Source organism: Trifolium pratense, linkage group LG6 (assembly GCF_020283565.1).
Source record: "Trifolium pratense cultivar HEN17-A07 linkage group LG6, ARS_RC_1.1, whole genome shotgun sequence".
Lineage (NCBI taxonomy): Eukaryota > Viridiplantae > Streptophyta > Magnoliopsida > Fabales > Fabaceae > Trifolium > Trifolium pratense.
The window spans coordinates 40,293,044-40,316,934 of record NC_060064.1 but is presented as its reverse complement, the minus strand read 5'-3'; the positions used below and the strand labels follow the sequence as shown (position 1 = coordinate 40,316,934).

Here is a 23,891-nt window from a genome sequence, read left to right as displayed (position 1 = left end):
TGTTCAAGTGAGGGATGACTTGACCATCGAGACTGTGCCTTTGAGAATCGAAGGAAGAGAAGTGAAGAGGTTGAGAAACAAAGAGATTGCATCCGTGAAAGTCGTGTGGGGAGGACCGGCTGGTGAGAATGCAACGTGGGAGCTAGAAAGCAAGATGAGAGATTCTTATCCCGATCTGTTTCTAGGTAATTTCGAGGGCGAAATTCTTTTAAGGGGGGTAGGATTGTAACGACCCATTTTTCGTATTCGTATATTTTATTAAATGTTATTTTATTTATTAATTGGCTTTTATTATTTTAGTGAGCGGCGAATAATTATTTAGCCGAGCGTAAGTTATTAGACGCGAGAACCATTGTTTTGGGCTTAATGGGCGTGAGAGGCATTGGGCCTAAGTCATTTGGGCTTGGTTCATGACAATGGAAAGTAGTATAAGTAGCAAGTCAAACACATGAATAGTATCACAATTCATTTCTTTGAGTTTTGAGTGAGTAAGAGCAAGAGCAAGAGCAAAGCTAAGCTAGGGTTTTGGCTAGGAGAATCACGAGCAAGAGAGGAGAGGAAAGGCTTGGATCATCATCTTTGCTTAAGGTAAGAGATTAGAATTCATGATTCTTGAGTGGCAAGGAGAGGGGAGATTGTCTATGTCTCCATTCCCGAACTCTCCCACTCAATTTCTTTTAGACTTTTGATTAAGCTTTTGTATGTGAGTGTGATGTTCTTCATCATCACTTTGTATGTGTTAATCACTAGCTTGATTTCATGAAAAATATGCATGTGTTTGGATCATGTTGAAAAAGTTTATGAAAGTTGCTTAAAACCCAAGAAATTGGCATGATTTTGATTGTTTGAGGTATTTGGATGTTTGGAAGGGATGATTAATGTTCCTTGATACCATATATGCTTGAAATAGCTGTTTATAAGAATTTATAACATGTTTGAATGAATTTTTGAGTTGATTCAATGTTAAACCGCCTTATTGAAACTCAAGAACAGATATTTTTCTGGTATAGTTCGCTAAGCGACCAGGAGTTCGCTGTAGCGAACATGTTCGCCGAAGCTCGCCAATGCTCGCCATGAGCAGGTGACTTCCTGGTGATGTTCACGTAGGCTCGCTAAGCCTTCGCTCAGCGAATAGTTCGCTGAAACTCGCCAATGCTCGCCATGAGCAGGTGACTTCCTGGTGAGATTCGCCATGTCTCGCTGAGGCTTCGCTTAGCGAAGGCCTCTGTGACAGCAATTCTTGTTGATGTTTGTAAGTGTGATTAGGCACTTGTAACATGGTTTAAGGGTATCCTTACATGATTGTTGATACATGTTGATACTGTTAATGCTTATTGTTAATCGTTATATGATTGATAAACGCGTATGCAATAAGTTGTAGCTTAAAATGAGCAATGTGATGTTTTGGCATTAAATTGTAATGTTAAGTGAATGTGTTAGGATTGTGTTCCCGCATTCATAAAAGAGTAGCTTCGAGCTAGAGAATATCATATGGTTGATATGTGTATACATACATGCATTCATGATTGTATGTGAACATTGGAAACTTGGGTTCCAATAACGAAAATGGATTATGTGTCCATAATGAAGCCGAGGATCGGATTAGATGAATCCATGAGTCCGGAGTTGCTATCCAACAGGATATAAAACTGTGTTGGCTTATCCAAGGGAGATAAGATGGTTCGGTAAGTTCCGACATATCCAGCAAGATATAAAACTGTTCTTGGTCCACCGTTGGTGAGACACCTTGGTACCACATGCATTTAGTTATGTCTAGGGATGGCATGACAGTGAATTGATTGGCATTAGATACCTTAGGGTAAATGCGCATATATTTGATAAATGGTATGTGACATTATCTGGTTGAATTGTGTTGAACCTTATTAATTGATAATTGTTTAGTGCGATGTTTTGGCGTGAGTTAGAATATGTATGATGTAGTTCGAAAGTGTAAGACCTTTCTTATACTCGTATGATATGCGATTATGTTTTCTAACTCTCTGCTTTGTGTTATTTGCTGGACCTTTGGGGGTTCAGATATTCAGGCTGAGGACTGTGCCAACGTTTAGACTGCTGTTTTAGCTTGGTGTTGAAGTACCTTTTGGTGAGGAGACTTAGCATAGATCTCTCCTTTTAGTACTAGCTTTTGACTAGAGGTTGTAAATAGTAAATGCTCTGGTAATGTAACATCGAGTCGGGGATTACGCTTGGATTTCATCGTATATCGGTGTTACCTTTTGTTATGCTAGATCTTGTATAAGTGACATCCTTAAGGATGAATATGGCTTATGTATATATATATGTATATATATGCATGCTTGGTTTGATTGAATCCGCTGTTGCTTTTCATGTTAAACTTCATGACGCTCTGTGTGTATGCTTGTGTTTTAATTACCGCGTGGCACTCTGCCTTTACACTTGTTGAAAAGTTTTTAAAATTACGTTTTTAAGGGTAGTATGGGTTAGGGTGTTACAGTGGACGACACAGCATACAGCTCCGCCAGTGTAGTTCTGCCAATGATGCAGTTGTACAGCGAGGGGCAGTCGACGACCATGAATTGTGTCCTCACGGATTTCATTGTTTTTTCCTCGCCGAAGGTGACGATGAGGTCCACGTATCCCCAAGGTTTGGTAGTCGACCCGTTGAACCCTTGGAGGTCAGGTCCTACATATGGGATCAGGTTCTTCTCCGACAGCTGTAGTGTTTTGAAGAGGCCTGAGTACATTACGTCGCACGAGCTCCCCTGATCTACGAGGATGCGGTGGACGTCGAAGTTCGCCATGCGAGCTCCTACTAGCAGTGGTATTTGGTAGTTTGGCGAGCCTCCAGGAACTTCTTCTTTGTAGAAAGCCAGTGGGTTGGAGCCTTCCTCGGGCTTAGAGACGGCGATGGGGTTCACCGAGCAAATGCTCTCCAGCTCTTCAAACTTTCTTTTTACTGACCCGATGGTGACTTTGCTGATTCCTCCCCCTGTTATTACCATTGCTTTGGGGAAATTTTCCCATGAGCCATTCATATGTGCGTTGAAATGCCTCATGAGTGCTTCTTCGTCCGACCATGGGGAGGGAAGGGGAATTTCTGGTGCTGAAATGGCGAGAGCCTGTGGGACTACGGCTCGGTTATTTTCCTGCTCGGAGACATCAATGGCCATGACGACCTCTTGAGGCTCCCGTTGTTGTACTTGTTCGTTGTTCTCAACATATTTTCGGGCGTAGCCCTTCTGTATCAGAATCTCGATGGCGTCTTTCAGGTGGACGCAGTCTTCGGTGACGTGTCCGTGGCTTTTATGATAGCGACAAAATTTTGTCCTATCAGTATTTGCCTTCATAGGCTGCTGTCTTGGGAAGTGGATCCCGGCCTTTTTGAAGTCCGCAGCGGAGACTTTTGCAAAAATGCGATCTCTGGGCGCATTTAGTGGAGTGTATGTTATGAACTTTCCGCGTGGAGGTTTGGACTCTTTGATCCTATCCTCCCTTCCTTTTTCGTTACCTCTTCGCGAGGTTCCAGCTTCATCCTTCTCATGGTTCCTGGGTTTTTCCTGACTTTTAGGCCTCCTCAAATCTATGGCCTTCTATTTTTCCTCGTAGGCGATGTATTTCTTTGCCTTTTCGAAGAAAGCATCCAACGTTTTTGGCTCTTCGATCCCGACAGCTTTGGCAAAGTCGCTGTCCCGACGAAGTCCCCTGTCGAGGAGGTACAGTTTCATACTCTCTTCGACCTTTACCTCGACAGCCGCTTTGTTGAAACGCTCGAGATAGGACCTAAGGGGCTCCGTTTTGCCTTGAATGATGGCTTCGAGTGTCGCTTCCGTTTTTGGATGGCGCCTCGAAGATGTGAAATGGGCCCGGAAGCGGGCGCAGAGATCCGACCAGGAATCTATGGATCCCGGCGCCAAGCTCTTATACCAAGCCATAGCGCCTTTCCTCAGGGTCGTGGGAAAGAGCTTACACTTGATAGAGCCTCGTACATTTCTGTACTCGAGGAGAGCCTCTAAATTCTTGATGTGTCCATTGCCGGTGGTTTTTCGAGACCGACCGGTAGAGGGAGTTCCCGGATCCTACGGGAGAGGGGGCCTTGGTGGCTGTCCCTTTCTTCCGGGGATCGGTGTCTTTGGTGGCGAGGAGGATTGTCCCTCCTAGGGGAGTGCCTCCTCAGTGGGGTGGAGTTTCGAGATATTTCCTCGTTTCTCCTCGGACTCATCCTCCTCTCGCTTCTTCTGCGAGGTGGTGAGCGTGACCTGGAGAAGGTTCTGCTCCTCGCACGTGTGGGTGAACGGTGATCTCGACGGGCTTGCACCGTCACCCTTGACTCAGCAATTGCGTCGATTCGACGGCTTTGGGATTCGAGCCTTTGGTTCTGCTGCTCGAATATTTGGTTCTGCTGCAGGATTAAATCCGACTGGCGATTGATTGCATTGACCAGCGCACCCATAATGTCCTGCACGGGAACACCCGGGGAGATAGTCATTGTTGGAGTCGCCTGTGGCGGATTAGCCACAGGGATCTGCGGTTCTTCTGGATTGTAGGGCTCATCGCGCATGTTTTGCCCTCCTTGGCTATCTTCCGTTACGGAGACGAACTGGCCGTCCTGCAGGTGGTAAGGCGCGTAGTCCATCGGTTGAGCGTTGTTCTCCGCCACGTGCTCCGGGGTTTGGTGGTTGTTGACGCCAGCCATTGATCGCGAAGTGGTTGTTTTTGAAGGAGGTTTTTAGTTTTTGGTTTGAATAAACAGGGAAACTATCTTCCCCACAGTCGGCGCCACTGATCGTGTCTGATCAGAAGTGTGCGACCGTGCCGGCGTTGATGATGGTGAAGCCCCTGTTGAAGCGGAGGGGGGTTGTGTACCTGCAGGCACTCCGACGCTCAAGTCAGTTTGTGTATGTGAAGGTTTTCTTGCTAAGAATATACGTACCTTGGGAGTGAAATGTGTTCACGTATATATAGCCTCCCAGCGCAGGGCCAAGGCCCTTGATGGCATTTATGGCCATCAAGTGGCTGCCGGAAAACGACTAAGGAGCCTTGATGAGCAGTTAATGCTCATCATTCCGGTGGTCTGACGTTACAGAAGCGATAGAGAAGTAGCTGTTGGTATCCCGAGCGTTTATGGTGTGTCCGGCGATTAGGGGTCATCTCGACTACACAAGCTCGTTGACTTGTGTTCCGAGTTTCTAAGCTCGGCCCAGAACACTTTTGTTTTTGTTTTTTTTTTTTATATTTTGGGATCTTTTTATATTTATTTTTTTGCATGATCTGCTCTTATTATTTTTTTTATTAAGATCTTATACTTTTTTTATTGTTCCAATAATAATAATAAAAAACCGAAAATAAAAAATAAAAATAATAATTTTAAAAAAACAATTTTTGTGACACATTTTTTTGAATAAAAAAACTTAAGTGAGACTCAAACTTGTGACATTGTGCTCACATGCACTTATAAACCATAGGTATTACCACACAAGCTAATAGACACATTTGAAAAAGATTGCATTACAAATAATATAACATTGGAAAAAGAAAGTCAAAATTTGGGGTGCGACACAAGTGACACAATTTAGAAATAAAAAAAATAATATATGCTTAGCCATATCAAGTGACACAAGTATAAGATCTTATAGATATTTTTTTTCAAGTAATATCAAGTGACACAAGTAATTTCTAAAATTGTGACACAAGTAATATCAAGTGACACAAAATAATATAAAATTAAGATCTTATAGATATTTTTTTTCAAGTAATATCAAGTGACACAAGTAATTTAGAATTTCTATTTTATTTCTTTTTATATTTATTTTTTTACAAATAATATATGCTTAGCAAGTGACACAAGTGACAACAATCATCAACTAATCTCAACCATTGATTTAATATTAATTACTACGCAACAGCTAATCATATTCAACCACAATATATACTCCCTCCGTCCCAAAAAGAATGACCCATTTTGAATATATGCACTATTCATATATATTGTTTTGACCATATTTTTCTACTAATAAATAAAAATAAATATTAACATATAAGATGTTGTTAGATTCGTCTCGATGAGTATTTTCAAAATATCAATTTTTTATAATTTTTACTATTATACAATTAAAGATATTAGTCGCCAAAGTTATGCATTGGCATGCGTGTTTCGGTCAACTGGGTCATTCTTTTTGGGACGGAGGGAGTATGTGCGTAGTTGATACCAAGTGTCAAAATTGATTTACACAACTTCAATTATTATCATAATTTTTGTATAATATACTGTAATAAAGTTAACTAGCACAACTATAAAATTAAAACTATCATTAAATTTGATAAAAGACTATCATTTAATAAACCAAATCTATAAAATTTCATACATTCTAAAACTACTTAATATTTCTTCACATCAAATTAACATATCCCCAGAACAAAGAGGAAACCAAACTCGATTTTCGTGGTAAAACTTGAATGACATTAATTACTCAATCTAACTGGAAAACTTGACCCTCACTGTTCCAAAGTTCACAATTACAGAGTTGATACACGTAACTAAATTATTTTGAAATGTTACATAAAAGGTCAAAATCTAAAACTTCATTCATTATCAATGTCTCTAAATAATGTTTTCTTTGGTAGACGAAACCAAACTATCATCTTCTACGCACACCAGGATTTGTTCCCCTCTGGACTGCAGTTCCTGGCTGCTGTGGTGCCCCACCTTGCCCACCAGCCTGTTCCTCGGGCATATTCATCGCTTGGGTAACGGCATTCATTACAATGAGTCCTAGAGGAATCACATACATCCACTGATATTTTGAAAGGTTTCATATAGAAAAATTAGTATGTATATATAGTTTAATTAAACAATTAAAAGAAAGGCTTAAAGATCAAAACCAGCAGCATGCATGTTGTATACTCACGTATTTAGCCCAAAAGGATCTTTCTGGTGGCTTTATAAGTTCCCCTTCTATCCCCTCTCCGCCAAGCACCTCTTCGGTAAATATTGGCGTCCTGAACAAATAATATTTGTTAAGAAAATACATAAAGTACACAAGTAAAAACATGTCATAAAATGATATAGTAATTATCGGTATCTTAAAATACACGCAAGTCGCAATTCGATTCAATACAAAATTAAACTCAATCAATATGAATCTCTATTGTGTAGCTATTTTGGACATGAATCTCATCTTAAATCTCAATTCATTCTAATGAATCACTGCATAAACGTTTTTAATGTAGCCGGCAACTTATGTTTGCCAACTTTGTCCTAAATGATTGTAAGATTAAGATTGTTGGTGGAATCCTGGTTATTTCAATACCCTGTGAAAACCAGAGCAATGCATCACACTTACTAACCAGAATATTTTCAGTTTGAGTTAAACAAGCTTTGGGTATCGCGACCAAGATTTTCATCTAAGTCAAATGGATGGTTATATCAGATTTAAAATAAACCATGTAGCCTAAACTTCTAAATGAAAATGATTGTGCAGAATAGTGAAAGCTAGACAGGGCCCTTTATTCATTGGCAATTTCATCCAATCAGACTTTATACAAACCATAATAAATATGTGAAAATTCAGCATTATGTGGACTTGAATTTTCAGAAGGAAAAAAAAAAACACTAAACACATTTTGTGTTTTCTATAGGGCAAATAATATTCAAAATTTTAGAAAGTTTATCCATAACCAATTATTGCTCCCGAAGCAACCTTGCTAGGAACACTTTGTATGCTATTCTTGTTACTCCTTTTTTTTATATTATATATCAGCAAAGAGGCATAAGATTAGTGCTACTAGATGTCCCTCTGATGTCTACTAGTCAATATGATGTCTTATAATACTCTTAATTTACCTAAATAATAAATAAAAAGTAACAAAAATAATTACAATTAAGACTGAAAATGTCAATCATAGAACATACCTTGGTGCCTGTTCAGTGTTCTTCAAAAGAGTGTGTGACTTGAAAGACCACTTTGCAGGCTAACACCCAAAAAAAAAAGTAAAGAAATAGTCTTCACAATAAAAAAAATCAGGCTTTACAACGACTTTTAAGCTTGCACAAGTTATGAACTATACTTAGTTACTCTTAAGAACAAGGACAAGAAGTAGCATTGCAGATAATCAAAACAACCAGAATATGCATATTGAATACTCAGTTAGACCAAGTTTATAGAAGGGTTCCTTGCACACAAATTTACTCTTTAAAACAAAGCATGAATTGGGTACATAATATATGTTAACAAGGTAAACCGTTTTCAGTCTAAACTTCCACTCCACGTTCCACTTATGGATCTAATCACATTGTCTCTCAAGGAATGCAAGATCGTAAAATCACCCTTCATGATGCTGACATACTGCAAACATTCTAGATGCTCAAACAAATGACTATGTGTGGAAGATATTAATATAAACATTGGATAATTTTTGTGTTTATATAATTTTTTAAATGTTATGGAAAGATAGTATTATTAAATATTGCCTTGTGCAAACAAGAAAGATGTCAAGAGTCGAGATGATAAGAATATAGATGACAACAATAAATGTTGAAAAGTTTTGAAGTTGAGCCTTTTTCAGTGAACAAACAAGAAATAATTGCATAACTTACAAGCTTCAGTTGCCGGGGATAAGGGCAAGCCCCAGGAGCACCGTAATTGACAGCCAAGATGTTAACACCTTCCTGAAACAGACAAAAGGGAAGAGAGAGACGGAGAGTCTCGGTAAGATTAAAAAAACTCAACAGAAAAAGAAAAAAAAAAAAAGAAACAAACGCACGCATAGATAGATACATAAGAAAAGTTATAACTTATATAAACCAGGTGCGGTTCTGTTTCCATATTGATATATTCTATACTACATGCAAAACTTCCAAGTTCCAAAGCATCCATGTTCACTTAGGTCTCTTCCATTTATTTGAAAACACAATTGCTAAAGATGGGAGTTGTCACTGTGACCAGGTGATCTTGTATTCAAGTTGTGGAATCAACATCTTGGAAAGGCAAGGTAAGACCGTGTACAGTAGATTCGTAATGGGGATCAGACGATCTCTTCTGTGGACTCGGTAAGGCAAGAGTTTTATAGTACCTACCAAGTTGCCATTTTATTTTATGAAAAGACAAATGCTAACAATTCTTGCATAATAACTTGTAACAAGTTATAACTTGTAACAAGTTACAAGTTAATGTTAGAGTGGGCTAATAACCTTTAATTTGTTTGAGAATTTTTTGAGTTAGAATTTTCATTTTTATCTTGACCAAAAAAAAAAAGAACTTTCATTTTTATTGTTGTTATATTATAAGTGTGTATTTATTTACATCAACAACAAAAAATACGTGTGTAGGGCTTTGCCGCGTGTCTTTAAAGATTGAAAATTATGAGCATACACGTGAAGTTTTTTTAAATTCCCAGTGCATCAAATGGTATATTTTCATTAAATAGTTTTCATTTTTTATTCCTTGAATACGTTTTTTACCGGCAAAAACCGATTATTAAAACCCGTTTACTTTACTTTTTTCCAAAATAAACTGTCAAACTATACAAAAAAATTACAGCTATTGAAGAGCTTAAAATAAACCCAGTTGTGGTCCAAGACATTCATTTTTTTTTTATATGTAAAAAGGTCCCTTGTGTTTTTTTTCATTGTTTTTTTCTTTATTAACTGTCAAACTATGTTTTTTATCGCTGAATCCAAGAAATTGAGGTAAATCCTAAAGGAAGCACTAAAGAAAACTAAAAACAGGAAACATAGTTTGAAGAGAAGAACTTCAAGAGACACCATTATGACATATCCTACTCTCAATAGTTTTTTCCTGATAAAACAAGACTATAGATTTTTCGTTGAGCTCGACCGGTTGTCTGATCTAGTTTTTTTATATATATATATATATATATATATATATAAACACAAACAAAAGATGTAATACACATCCCAAAAATCATTTGCAAAAGAGCTGGAGAAAAACAAGTCAATTATCCTAAAAAACAAAACTAGCTATAATTAACTATTATTTTTACCCATTTTCATAAGACTGGTTTTCCAATGACACGAGTATATATGGCAAGTCCCTTCGTGTATCAAAATTTGAACCGAATGAAGAAGTTATTTTTGCAGATATAATATTAGAGCATAAATACAGTATAAACAGCATATTTCATTATATATGAATGTAAATTACCGTGTGTATTACAAAGTGTTCTTCCAAACCATCCCCTGCAAGACATCTCTGGATTCAAAAAGGCACAACTGTCAGTTCTGATTGGAGACAGCAGTTTAAGCCGTAACCACAACACCAAATAAAAGAGCTGCAAGCTTGCAACTATCAAAATAGTGACAAAAACAGTAGCACCATCCCTGGTATTAAAGCTACTGAAAGGCATTCATAGAAAGATAACCGGGAAAAAATAAAAGAGAAGAAATGGATTATTATCATTTAATATCATGTGATGAGTGCAGAACAAACCATGCCCCGCATTACTAGACGAGTATCACAAACTAATATATATCATTTGATAGTACCACCACCATACATCTTATATCATCAAAAGGAATTCTGGAAAAGGAACAAACAGACCGCGAAACGAAAAGCATCTTTACATATCCCCAAGCATAAATTCAAATATAAAACCATAGATGAATAATCAATTGACACAACCACAACATTTGATTGAAAAAACAACCTTAACATTTTGATTCATACTACTACCAATAGATTAATTAGAATTCACACTTACAGCTTTCACCGAAGAAACGATATATTCCCTGCCGGGAGGACTCAAAACATTGGATGGAAGTCTAATCCTATAGAAATCATCTCCTTTCAACAGCTCCTGTAATAATAAAACAGTGCCAAATCTTAACCCAATTCTAAGAACTAACATACCAAACAAATATAAAATTACAAAATAGGTCAATGGAAAATAAAATAATACTAATTACTTGAAATTTATTCTTCTCAACAGCAGTAAAAGCATCTCGCGAAAACCGCAGCTTCGTCAGTGTCTGTCACATATCAAAATTGCTTCTCAGTACAGCAGCATATTGGGCCTTCAGATTTTTTACCAAAAAAATCTATTTTTTTTTATCTTTCTGGTGTTTGTTTCAGATTTTTTCAAAAATCATTTTTTTCATCAGAATGAGAATCTATTTTCAATAGCTTTTATCAAAATCCATTTTTTTTTATCATTCATCATCCCTCACCATCTTAAAAAAAAAAAAAATTGATTTTAATGATTGTAAACAAACAGCAAATAGCTTTAGATTTTCTTATAAAAAATTGATTTTCTTGAAAATAATTTTTTTCAATTTTTTTTTTTAAATCTCAAACAAATAGACCCATAATTTCAATAATAAATTCGATTTCGGCGCAATAAGTTGCTAAATTATTTGCAGGTTTATTTAGCATAAAAGTATATTCAAAATCGATTTAACACAGAACTAATCAAGGAATTATTATACAGATTTAAAAAGAAATTAAGGACGAGGAAGATGAAGGAACCTGAGCGCCGTGGCTCCAAGTTTTGAGACGAGCGGAGAAGTTACCGGCTTCGGAGAAATCAGAGTCACCGAAAGCGTGTTCGAGTGTGAACTGGATCTTGGAATCGGAAGCAGAGTCAGGAATCCTCTTACGAGTTGGTGTTGTGGTGGTGGTGGCGATGTTAGGTGATGGACGGGATTGGGGGCGTCCACCTTCGAGACCGAATTCTTCGTCGTCGAGGAGAAGCTCGTCGGATTGGAAAGCTGGTGAGAGAGTGATGAAGAAAGTGAGGAATAGAGTAACCGCCAAAATCGATCGGAATAGAGTCATTGTTTTCTCGGCGCGGCGGAGCAACCGAGTTTGGTTTGTCAGTAATAATGATTCAGTTTTAAATTAGTATGGACTTGTTTACGCTTCGATCGGGATCGATGAGTCCTCCTCCACCACGATACTACTCCTTCCTTCACTTTTTTTTTTCTTTTTTTTTTTCTTTTATTTAGGGTATGTTTGGTTCAACATAGGGGGAGGGGAGGTATTTTAATGAAGGGGAAGGGAGGTGAGGGGAGGGGAGGTGAAATTTGTACTTACACATATGTTTGGTTCAAAAGAAGGAAGGGGAGGGGGGTGAGGGATTTTAATTAGATATATGTTTGGTTCAAGAGGAGGAGGGGAGAGATTTTAAAACTAATTTACTTTTTTATCCTTATAATTTTCATGTAGTCTGACAATTTTATAGCTACTTGGTGCGAATTAACCTATATATCCACAATATTTTCTCAATTTTTATGATTGATCTAACCCAAAAATAATATTTATAAGTTTAAATTACCTATAAATATATTTAAAAGAATTTTTTGATAATTATTAACAAAAAAAACCTTGTACTGATACTAATATTGTACAAAAAAAAGTAATATTTATTTATAAGTATAAAGATCTTGTACTGATACTAATATTGTACAAAAAAAAATAATATTTATTTATAAGTATAAAGATCTTGTACTAATACTAATATTGTAAAAAAAAAAAAAAAACTCTTGTATTATAAGTTATAACGTAACAAAGTTAATGATATTTTAAAAAATATAATAGTGCATATAAATACTAACTAATATGATGCAGGTACAAAGTAAGTAACAATGTTGATTTTCTATAAAAAAATATAACAACGTTGATTCAAAAAAAATTTATATGAACTTTACAATATAACAATGTGATACAAAAAAAATTAGCACAACAGTTTATGAATATAAAAAGACATGCGTAACAATAAAAAAAGTTTGAAAAAAAAAATTAGAACTAAAAAATGGATAATTTTGGCATTTTAAAATAATTATGAGGACAATCATGTCAAAATAATTAAAATGGTAATGATATATTTCTCCTTCCTTCCCCTCCAAATCCCCCCAATTTGGGGGAAACAAAAATTGAGATTTGGAGGTATTTTGCTCACCTCCTCTCACCTCCCCTCGCCTCCTAAAAATTGAACCAAACACAATTAATTTAAAATATCCCCTCACCTCCCCTCCCCTCCCCTCCAAAACCCCCGAACCAAACAGACCCTTAGGCTTAATTAGTAAAATGGTCCCTTAAAGACATTTTTGGTTTCAGATTGGTCCTTAAAGAAAAAAAAAGGTCCAAATAGGTCCCTTAAAGAAAAAAAGTCTGAATAGGTCCCTTAAAGACATCTCTGTTAATCAGTTTGGTCCCTAAAAAGAGGTCTAAATAGGACCAAACTGATTAACGGAGATGTCTTTAAGGGACCTATTCAGACTTTTTTTTTCTTTAAGGACCTATTTGGACCTTTTTTTCTTTAAGGGACCAATCTGAAACCAAAAATGTCTTTAAAGGACCATTTTACTAATTAAGCCTTTTTATTACAACTAGTTTAAAGACTTATTAACTTTTTTTCATCGATATTTAAATTTAGGCTTAATACAGATTTGGTCTCTTACGTTTATTTTAGATTTCAATTTGGTCCCGTACGTATCAATTTAGTCTCTTACGTTTATTTTAGGTTTCAAGTTAGTCATTTCCGTCAATTTTGTCGCATTCCGGTAGCCAATTTGCATATGTGGACTGACATGTGGCATTTGGACACATTGACACATGTATTGTTCAAACGGTGTTAGTGACAAAACTAACGGAAATGACTAACTTGAAACCTAAAATAAACGTAAGAGAATAAATTGTTACTTTTTAAATATAAGGGATCAAATTAAAACCTAAAATAAACGTAAGGGACTAAATGTGTAATTAAACCTTAAATTTATAATTACATTAAGTTAAAAAAATTATAGGCTTAACTATACATTTGGTCCCTTACGTTTATTTTAGGTTTCAATTTGGTCCCTTACGTTTAAAAAGTATCAATTTGGTCCCTTACGTTTATTTTAGGTTTCAAGTTGGTCCTTTCCGTCAATTTTGTCACATGTGGCAGTCAATTTGCACATGTGGACTGACACGTGGCACTTGGACACACTGACACGTGTACTGTTCAAACGGTGTTAGTGACAAAATTGACAGAAAGGACTAACTTGAAACTCAAAATAAACGTAACGGACCAAATTGATACTTTTTAAACGTAAGGGACCAAATTGAAACCTAAAATAAACGTAAGGGACCAAATGTGTAGTTAAACCAAAATTATATTGACAAAAAATAAAATAAAAACAAATTTATTTAGAACTAGAGGCTTTCTGTGTTTGGTCCATATTTTCTAGTATTATGCAAACTTATATAAGAAAAAAATGATGTTATTGTGAGTTTGTTAAGGGAATGGATTGTCTCCCGTGGAGACAAAACTGCAGGAAATAATGTGGGCTAATCTCTATCCTTCATTTCTTATAGTGTCAGATCAATGGACAGGAATAAAAACACCAAAAATAAATGTCATTTTTTCCTCAAACATCTCAACAAAAGTCACAGATCTCTGCAACACCTATTGAAACTCAAATTTATAGACCTCCATTGTTACAAAAGGGTGGTGGCACTAGCAATCCTTGCTAGATTGTGCGATGGCTGGTAGGAGAACGCGATTCACACCTGCTGGTTGAAGCAGCAGTAACCGTTATGGCCGCACACGGAACATCTAATTGCTTGGAAACAATGACAATTGCTTCGAATTATATCAATTAGATGCTATTCAATTGATTTTGTTTGGTTTATCTTGTTTTAAATTTTGTTTTAAAAGAGGCTGAGTTATTAGATTGTATTAGAGAGTTTATGTAATCGTCCCCGGCCGATAAACTACTGAGAACACGATGGATGGTAGTATCAACAGAGCTGACGATAACATCAAAGAAGATGAAATAAAAGGCGTGAAAAGGGAGGAAGAAGAAATAGCCAAAACGACATTTATTTATGGTGTTTTTATTCTTATACATTAATATGTCACTTAAAAAAAATAAAGGGTTGAGATTAACCCACATTATTTCCTACAGTTTTGTCTCCACTGGAGACAATTCATTCCCATTTGTTAATAAGAGATGTTTGCTACTCAAAAAAAAAAAAATCAACGGTATTGTTGATATTATGAAAATTTCACACCAAATTTTTTTGTACCCTCTTTATATATAGGTATAGAAGATACAGATATAGCTATATAAATATTTTTGTACCCTATTTAAAAACAGATGATGTGTCACATTTATATAATATAAATTTTATAATTTTACAAAAATTCAAAATTATTTCATATGTTATTAAGACCCATTAAAATTAAATATTTTTTCATCTTTGTTGAACATTTTTAATTTTTATGAATATCAATAACGTATCAAATTATTTTATATTTGTGTAAAATTTTACATAGATGATCTAAATAATATACTTCTAATCAAACAGTAGATTTTATAAAAGGGTTTACAATATTGCATATTTAATCAAACCATAATTTTTAAGAACCTAAATTAGTCCACCCAAATTGACACCAGTGAGAATCGAAGTGAGAATCGAACCCAAGACCTTAAAAAGGACCACACTCCCAAGTTCCAAGCCAATCAAACAAATTTTAAGTTGGAGTTTATTTTAAGTTTTTTAAAAATGAAATCACCAAACAACTTTTAATTTTATTTCTAAAGCACTTACTTTGAACTTTGTTTTAAAGTAGCTTTTAGACCGTAAAAAAATCGGGCCAAACGATACCTAAGTCAGTTAACATTGTCACATGACTTAAAAACGATACATGTATACATTCAACATGTCCAAGATGATCATTGAGAACTGGGGCAGGAAAACTGTCCCTAAAGAAGATGCAACACTTGTATTTGTCTACAATTAGAAGGAATTCATTAACAACATAAAGTAGCAGAACATAAAAACAAAAGATAACACATCGAAACATAGAAAACCAATAAAAAAGTAAGCGGTGTGAATGAATAAAGGCAACTTTCCTTTAGATGTTTGCAACCATTAACAATGAGTACCAAGGTTGCACAATTCTTGTTTAACTTTGTAATAGTGAACAGTTTTTTTTTTTTTACAATAACAAACTTAATTAATTTCATTATTCAAATTCAAATAGTATTCAATATAAGGAGGAATCGACTCAAAAACATTGCGACTAGCTAAGGAATAGGCTGCCCTTGCTAAGTGGTGAGCTACCATATTTGCTTAGCCAACATCAGCAACTTATTTATCAAAAATTGAACAAGAATCCCACTGAATCTTGTCAGGTCATAAAATATTGAACAAAAATTCAAATTGCAGCTAGCATGCCGTGCAAATAATGGAACATCCAGTAGAATAACACAATTACATTAAAAATGACAAACTATACCTGTAATATTAATATATTAAGCACCGTCTGAATTACATCTTGATCTTCAAAAACTCAACATTTTGATGTGCCTGACCTATAATTTCCATCAATTTCTGCAGGGGGGGGGGGGGGGGGGGGGGGGGGGTGGGGGGTTGTAAATCACACGCATCAATTATCGTACTTGGTTTTCACAAAAACTCATAACATGAAGGATATTTGCCAAATGACGTGGCTTCTAAAGCAATCAAAATACCTGATTTGGGAGATGCATCAAACGCTGAATATATTCATCCCTCTTTTGTGCATCAGACTCTGCTTGAATCATATGAGAAACCTACAATTTAAAAAAATATAACTTTGCAAACACAATAATAATTATAGATATACAAAATATATATAATTAAATATGAATAAATTAAATTAAAGAGTGTAAGACATCTAAAAGGCCATAGAAGGAGTGTATCTGATGGGGTTCAAGATATGCAATAGTGATCGGAAGGCCTGATAGAAGTTCAGATACAAATGGCTAATTTTCACCAACCTGAAATAGCAATTACGTTGACGGTATGGATTATATCACATCACACACATAATATATATGGAAGAATTGTGGGAAAAATATTATTCTCGTTTTATTTTTTGAATTCAAGAGAATAGGAAAGAGAGGAAATTACAACCCTTATTACCTGGGTGATCATAAACTTTCGCTTGCACTTCTGAACTATTTTCAAAAAAGTGTCACATCACATGCCATATCCTAAAACAAATGCAACAGGATCAATATATAGATTAACAACACGGTACTATATTATTTAGAGTGTATTGCAGATAATTTCTGAATACTAGATTAGGATAATAGTACTCCACCAAATCATAAAGTGTTTACCCGCATATTTTTTTTGGTTACAAGAGAGAAAAAAAGAGAAAAACAAAACAAAAGGGACTACTCCCTAATAAAAATCACACCCCTAACGTCTGGGTCAATAAGGTTGAGCAACTCGGTAGGGGGAACCGTTAGCAACACTAGAGGAGAATTCGCTGAAGCTCCCAATTTAGCCAAAAGGTCTGCACACTTGTTGTCTTCCCGAAGAGTATGGTCAATCACCACCCTCCAAACTCTTCCTAATAATTGCCGAATTATGTGAACCTCATTTGCCAAACTATGACAGTTTGAGACACCCTCCTTTATCAACTTGACAGTAAGCAGAGAATCAGAGAAGCATACAACATCACGGAACCCCTTATTCCAGCATAATTCCAAACCATGTAACACTGCCATGATCTCAACATAAAGAATGTTTGACTGGCTCGCGGTACCATAAAAACCCTCAAGAAACGCGCCGACATTATTACGAATCAGTCCGCCGAAACCCGCAGTTTGCGGCGAGCCCAATAAGCTCCCGTCTACATTAAGACAAATCGTCCCTTCTGCTGGACGAGACCAGGAAACCTGCCGAGGATGAATAGACGGGATCGAATCCAGTAATTGCGTGTCAAAGGCAGAGGTGCGACAGGACAACAAGGAGTGAATTTTCGCCACACTCTCATGCATGTTGGATCTATGATTGTTAAAGAGAAAATCATTCCGCGCACACCACACAACCCACATAATAATAAAGATGATACTCCCATGAGAAGAATAAACTCTTCTCCTCCATGAGAATGGGTCACCACCTTGTAAAAAAGAAAGAGTAGAATCCAAACCATAGGTTTTCCAAACACAAACGGCCTCAACACAATGGAACAGACAATGCTCAATTGTTTCAGACCCAGTTAAACATCTCGGACAAAGGTTAGAAGTACACACCCGACGGTGGTGTAACACGTCTCTAGTAGGAATGGATCCATGCATCACCTGCCAAACAAAAAATTGGATGTTTGCTGGGAGCTTGAGCTGCCATATCCACTTCCAATTAACATGATTATTGATAGGGAGGGGCTTTAAGAGCCACTCATACGCATCTTTGGTAGAGAAAGTACCTGAACTTGAACTCTGCCAGACACAAACATCAGGCAGATCATAAACAATGCGAGGTTGGATTTGAAGGATGGCGGTTTTCACAAAATCTGGAAGTCTAGTATAGAGCTCCTCCAGATTCCACTTCCCATTACTCCACACTTCATTAATCTTGACTGTTGTGTCTTGAATCGCCATAAACGGTACCATCGAGCAGATTTTATCTTTAAACACCTAAGAATCATACCAAAAATTAGCATTACCATCACCAATCTTAAAGGTAAAACCATCTTGAAGCACCGTTAATGCTTTTGACATAGAGTTCCACACTACTGAGCCACCAGCCACTGAATTATTAAAAGGAAGACGACCCTTAAGGTATCTCTCCTCAAAAAATTTCACCCATAACTTTTCTGGTGAGTGGAGGATCTCCCAAACTAATTTACCAAGAAGAGAAACATTCTGAAACCGAGCAATACGAACACCTAACCCTCCAAAACGACGTGGCTGCGTAATTTTTTTCCAGCCGACTAAATACATACCGGAATCACCTGTACCTTTCCAAATGAATCGTCTGACAGCTCGGTCCAAGTCATCACATAGGCCTTGTGGGAGCCAGTTAATTTGCATATGGTACGACGGTAACGAGGAAATAACAGAGTTAGCTAACACCACTCTCCCTGGTTTGTTTAACAATCTACTCTTCCAAGATGCCAATTTAGCAGAGACTCTATCATAAATATTACTGAAATCTTGCTTACTGACTTTACCATAAAACATTTTGAAGCCTAAGTACTTATCAAAACGATCGGTGGCTTGTATCTGGGTTGAGACGCTGATTTGATCTCGGAGCTGCCGACACACACCTGCGGATGTACAGAACTTCGACTTTTCAAAGCTAACTTTTAGGCCAGAAAGACTGCAAAATTGATCTAGCACCTCTTTAATAATCCTAGCCTGGGATACACTAGCCTTCATAGAAAAGATGAGAAAGTTTAGTACCATTTTTAGATATCTGCATTGGTTTCCAAATCCCGTCACTCACATGTTTAGAAATCATTGCCTCAAGTCTTTCCATACACAACACAAAAAGGTATGGGGATAAGGGGTCTCCTTGTCGTAGCCCACGAACTGGATTAAAAGCATCTGTCTTGCTCCCATTCCAAAGAATAGTATTTGAGGATGAGGAGATCCCAAACATAATGAGAGAAATTAACTGCGACGGAAAGTTGAATTTTTCTAGCGTATCTTTAAGAAAACTCCAGTTAACTGTCATATGCTTTTTCCAAGTCAAGCTTGAAAACCATGTCACCACTCTTCTTAGACTTTCTCATAAAGTGTAACACTTCTTGAAGCACAATAGCATTGTCTTTGGTACTTCTCCCAGGTATGAAACTATTTTGTAGGGGGCTAATAATACCATCCAGGAACGGCCACAATCTACTCACAATAATTTTGAAGATCAGCTTATAAGTGACATTACATAAACTAATCGGACGAAAATCTTTGAAGGTGGTTTGGCTTTCACCTTTAGGCAGTAATACAATGAGTCTCACACACTTTTAAATCATACCTACCATTCTCGAATGCAAGCTTAACAAACTTCCAAAGGTCATCACCGAAATACCAAATTGACAAAGAAAAAAAGAAATTAAAAACAACAGTGAAATACTAAAACAAAATAATTGGATGCTCATTTTTCAGCAAATTTAGAAGTTAGCATATTGAGTTGTTAAATAGGCTATATAGCTCTACCATGAAGAGTGTGATGTATCTTGTCAAAATTTCTAAATAGTAAGAGGTCAAAATGGGAAGAAAAATTAGGCTGAAATCAGAAATCCATAATGAATAAGAAGTCAAAGTTCAGGTTAATCATATTTAAATTATTGCAGATAAGAAAAGCAACCCAGCTATGAGGGAAATAAATCACAGCCTGGATTTGTTTTTTACCAATTATAAATAAATAATAATACCATTACATGTAATACACAAGTGGAAACTGACTGAGCTTCAAAGGATAAAAAATAACCAGAACTCAAGGATGTGTCTCTGCATAAACTCGAACAACTTGTTAACAACAGTTTTAAGAAACTTCCTGTGAGCTCTTAAAAACCGTGGATATTGGCCAACAACGTACCTACCAACCGAAGCAACTTATTATTATATCTAAGAAAATAGCAATACAAACGAATAAAAAAATTCACATGTAAACACTTCTTACATGATATTACTTGCAATAACTGCTTTGTTATCTTCTCGCTTTGTGATTTCACACAGATTTAATAAATCACGAATTACCATAACCAAAAACCTGTTTTCCTGTCACAATTCAAAGAAGTCTAAAACCATAAATAGGGGAATAAAATGCGAAAACTCATAGAACAATGCCATAAAAGGATAACAGATATAGTTAACAAGTTTAACGAATCAGTTAAGAAAGTGATGTTACACATTCATCAGTCCTATAAAAGGCAAAAACAAACCATGATGAAGTCAAGCATGTGCTGACAAAGTTAAATTGACAGAGCTTATCACATTATTGATTTTAATAATTTAATCAGTCATTTTGACAATTGACATTCAAGTATAATAGTTTTTAATCCAATAATAACAAAAATTCTTAACAAATTGTGACAATATTGGTAACAATAAGGACAAAAGGAGCAATATCAAAAAATGAAACGTTCTATTAAGATGCTAGGTCATACCTATAAGAGAATTGACAATTCTTGATTTTAACGATCAAAGAGTCATATAATAAGTTTCACATCACCTGAGGTCCCATCATGTTTGCAGAAGCTGCAGGATTATCCAAAACTTCGGTGTGGCTCAAACAGCTCTGACACCAAGGAATTCTAGTAGTCCAGACAAACCTATTATTTTTAACAAACCAAATACAGTATCAATTTGGGTATTTGGAACAAGAGACGGTAGTACACAAATGTAGTATGCACATACCTTAAAGACCTCGGTATCGTCTACATATGAAATGCTGATAAGATATTCAAGGCCCAATAGTAAATTTGATATATTCTCTCGAGTGAGTTCCAAGATGCGGATGTGAACCTGCATAAATAAAAGGCTGTCAGAATAATGATATCAGAGAGCAGAACACCCAACAATGCAGCTTTAAGGAACCAGCCTTATCAATGTCACATTCTTACACAGTTCAATCATGTTGTTTGATGATAGTATAATCACAAAATAAAATTAAATATAGACAAAAAAAATGAAAAATCTAACCTTATAAAATGAGGTGAAGAACAGTGTCAGGTTCTGTATAAATGACTAAACAGAGGAAACAAACTATGGTTAGACAAACACCTAACAATTAACTAAGCAAATTAAGATCTTGTTTCAATATAAAAGTAAAATAAAAACACCAACTTGTTCTTCAGTAGAGCCATTTGCATATGCCTCGGGTATATTTGTGGTAGGCGGGAGTATGCTGTACATTAAACATTACATTATCACAAAGTCAGCCAAAATTCTCAAAGAAGATAATTGTGTTGAAATAAAAAAAAAAAAATTCTGAGATTCAACATAGTGAACCGACTGAACCGCCGTTTTTCTGGTTTTGCCCGGTTTTCATCCGGTTTTCCGGTTCACTGTCCTGTTCTATTGCTGAGCGGTTTTGAGGGTGAACCGGACCGGACATGGGTCCGGTTCAACCGGCCGATCCGGCCCGGTTTTAATTACCTTGGTAGGTATATTCAAACATGCTATGAAATTTCTGAAAAGTAAATATTTCAAATAGAGGAATATTGTGGTTACCTTGCTCTTTTCACTCCTAAAAAGAACTTCAAGGCCAAATTCTTCATCTCTTTTGGCCTAAAAGGTAGTGAAAATGCAGATTAGTTCTTCTTGTTAGGAACAAATGTATTTTGGAGTAGGAAGACCAAATAGCAACAGAAAGTTTAAGATAATATATAACAGAATGTGGTGAAAAGGTTATTGTGCCTAACGACTTTATCTTCCCCTATAGGACAAACTTCTAGCCGATCCAATGCAAAAAACTTCTATACAACTTGAGAATTGACAAGTTTGCTACTCATAATAATTGAAAACACCTAACTGCTTCTTACTTCTGAGTAATGACAAAAATAAGTACAAATTATAAGTGAAAAGATGAAAAGAAGAATTGTGGAGTGGAATAGGTTACCAATTTACCATCAATCAGGGCTTTTGCATCTAAAGCTCTTTGGTATGAAGAGATATTGTATGATAAAGAACATTACTCCATCTCTGGAACTTGGATGTAACCTTGTAAGACACAACACCACATACAAAAACTCAACTTACAAGTAGATCTTCACAATAAGTAGAAGAATATCCTAAAATTGTGAGGTTGTTACATGAGGTTAAAGTTTTTCATACACCTACAAGGTTACAAGTTTGAAAAGAACTTAAGATCTTCCCCATTTTAAAATCACGTAAGCATAGATTACAACTCCATCTGCACAGAACAAACACCAAATCACACTAGAAACACAAATATATTATCAGCTAAACTACCCCTTTTAGGAGTGTATCATCACCATCATTTAAATAATGAGAAATAGTTCAATGAAGCACAAGGATCTAATTGCTTTGATATTTATAGGCGACAAAGAGAAACTAAAAATCAAATATATTTGTGTAAATTGTTCGGAATATGGAGATTGTAGAGGAAAACCCCTAATTAATTAGGTGGGTGAGAGAGCGAGAGAGAGAGAGAGAGAGAGAGAGCCTCGTGTCGACATTTTATAACGATTGATGCATCTCTGCCGGCGAAGAACCTGATAGGGTTCTGTACATAGCGCCACCGTCTTAGCCAAAAACTCACTGCTAAAACTTTGTCAATCTCATTTTTCACTCTCCAATGTAAACAATCAATTAACTGCAACAGTTTAAATTGTCAGCAAATGATATAAATTCAAAGATTAACACTCAGAAGTAATGAATAAGAGAAATAAACCTGGATGAAATTCCACCTAAAAGATTTAACTAACCATTTTATGAGCTTTGGCAACATTGCCGTCCCTAGCTTTGAAAAACCACACTAATGCTTCAGTAGGATATCCCATGTGCATATTTAGAAATGTAAAGAGAAAAGTTTCAGGACAAAAAAATCATGATGGCAGACAAAACAACACAAAAAAAAATTATTGACTCAGATTATGTACCCTAAGGCCTTGTTTCGCTAAACAACATAATTAACCGTTTATAGCATATAAGTGCTTACATATAAGATATTTTTATAACAAAAGATGAAATAAGTCAAATTGATTTCACGTAAGCTAAATTTACCCTGCACGCAATTAAAAAGAATTAGCAGCAACAAACCATAACAAAATGAATGCACAAACCAGAATCACAAATTGTCAGCATTGACATACAACAAGAATCACATTTTATGCGGAAAACTCAAATCACATAAACCAGAAACTGTTGAAGCAGAGAATAAGCAGCAAACCAGCAATGCAATAGCCGATATTTGTGTCAATTTAAACCGGTACCGCGTAAGATGCAAACAGAACACAGCAGTGCAATAAAACTAAATTGTATCAATCTCTTTCTAAAATATCTAAGTTCTAACAAAACACCTCAATGATTATATGACTAATGTTTAGATGTAACCTCTGCATAATTATACTCAAAAACTGGCTTAGACCTAAGCATATATGTTAAGCTTCTAAAACTTAAAGTTCAAAGCTAACTAGTACCTTAGTACTTAAAATCGATGTCTAAT

At 36.0% G+C, this 23,891-nt stretch overlaps 1 protein-coding gene across 1 annotated transcript; it reads right to left on the bottom strand.

The window, feature by feature from the left end:
• Positions 1-6,313: 6,313 nt before the first annotated feature.
• LOC123889229 (ER membrane protein complex subunit 10) lies at positions 6,314-11,945 on the bottom strand. The gene is made up of 8 exons (XM_045938466.1): positions 11,463-11,945; positions 10,904-10,966; positions 10,699-10,794; positions 10,143-10,190; positions 8,576-8,647; positions 7,892-7,950; positions 6,888-6,978; positions 6,314-6,773 (listed from the first exon to the last, which is right to left on the bottom strand). The coding sequence occupies exons 1-8, from the start codon at positions 11,769-11,771 to the stop codon at positions 6,618-6,620; spliced, it is 894 nt and encodes a 297-aa protein (XP_045794422.1). The 5' UTR covers positions 11,772-11,945; the 3' UTR covers positions 6,314-6,617.
• Between the last annotated feature and the right edge of the window lie 11,946 nt (positions 11,946-23,891).

Bases quoted from the DNA above. Each gene is read 5' to 3' on its own strand.
- LOC123889229 (XM_045938466.1), bottom strand. From the start codon at position 11,771: ATGACTCTATTCCGATCGATTTTGGCGGTTACTCTATTCCTCACTTTC. The intron at 10,191-10,698 runs GTAAGTGTGAAT...TTTTGAATCCAG, and splicing joins TCGTTTCTTCGGTGAAAGCT to AGATGTCTTGCAGGGGATGG. The intron at 6,979-7,891 runs GTATGTTCTATG...TTATTTGTTCAG, and splicing joins AACACTGAACAGGCACCAAG to GACGCCAATATTTACCGAAG.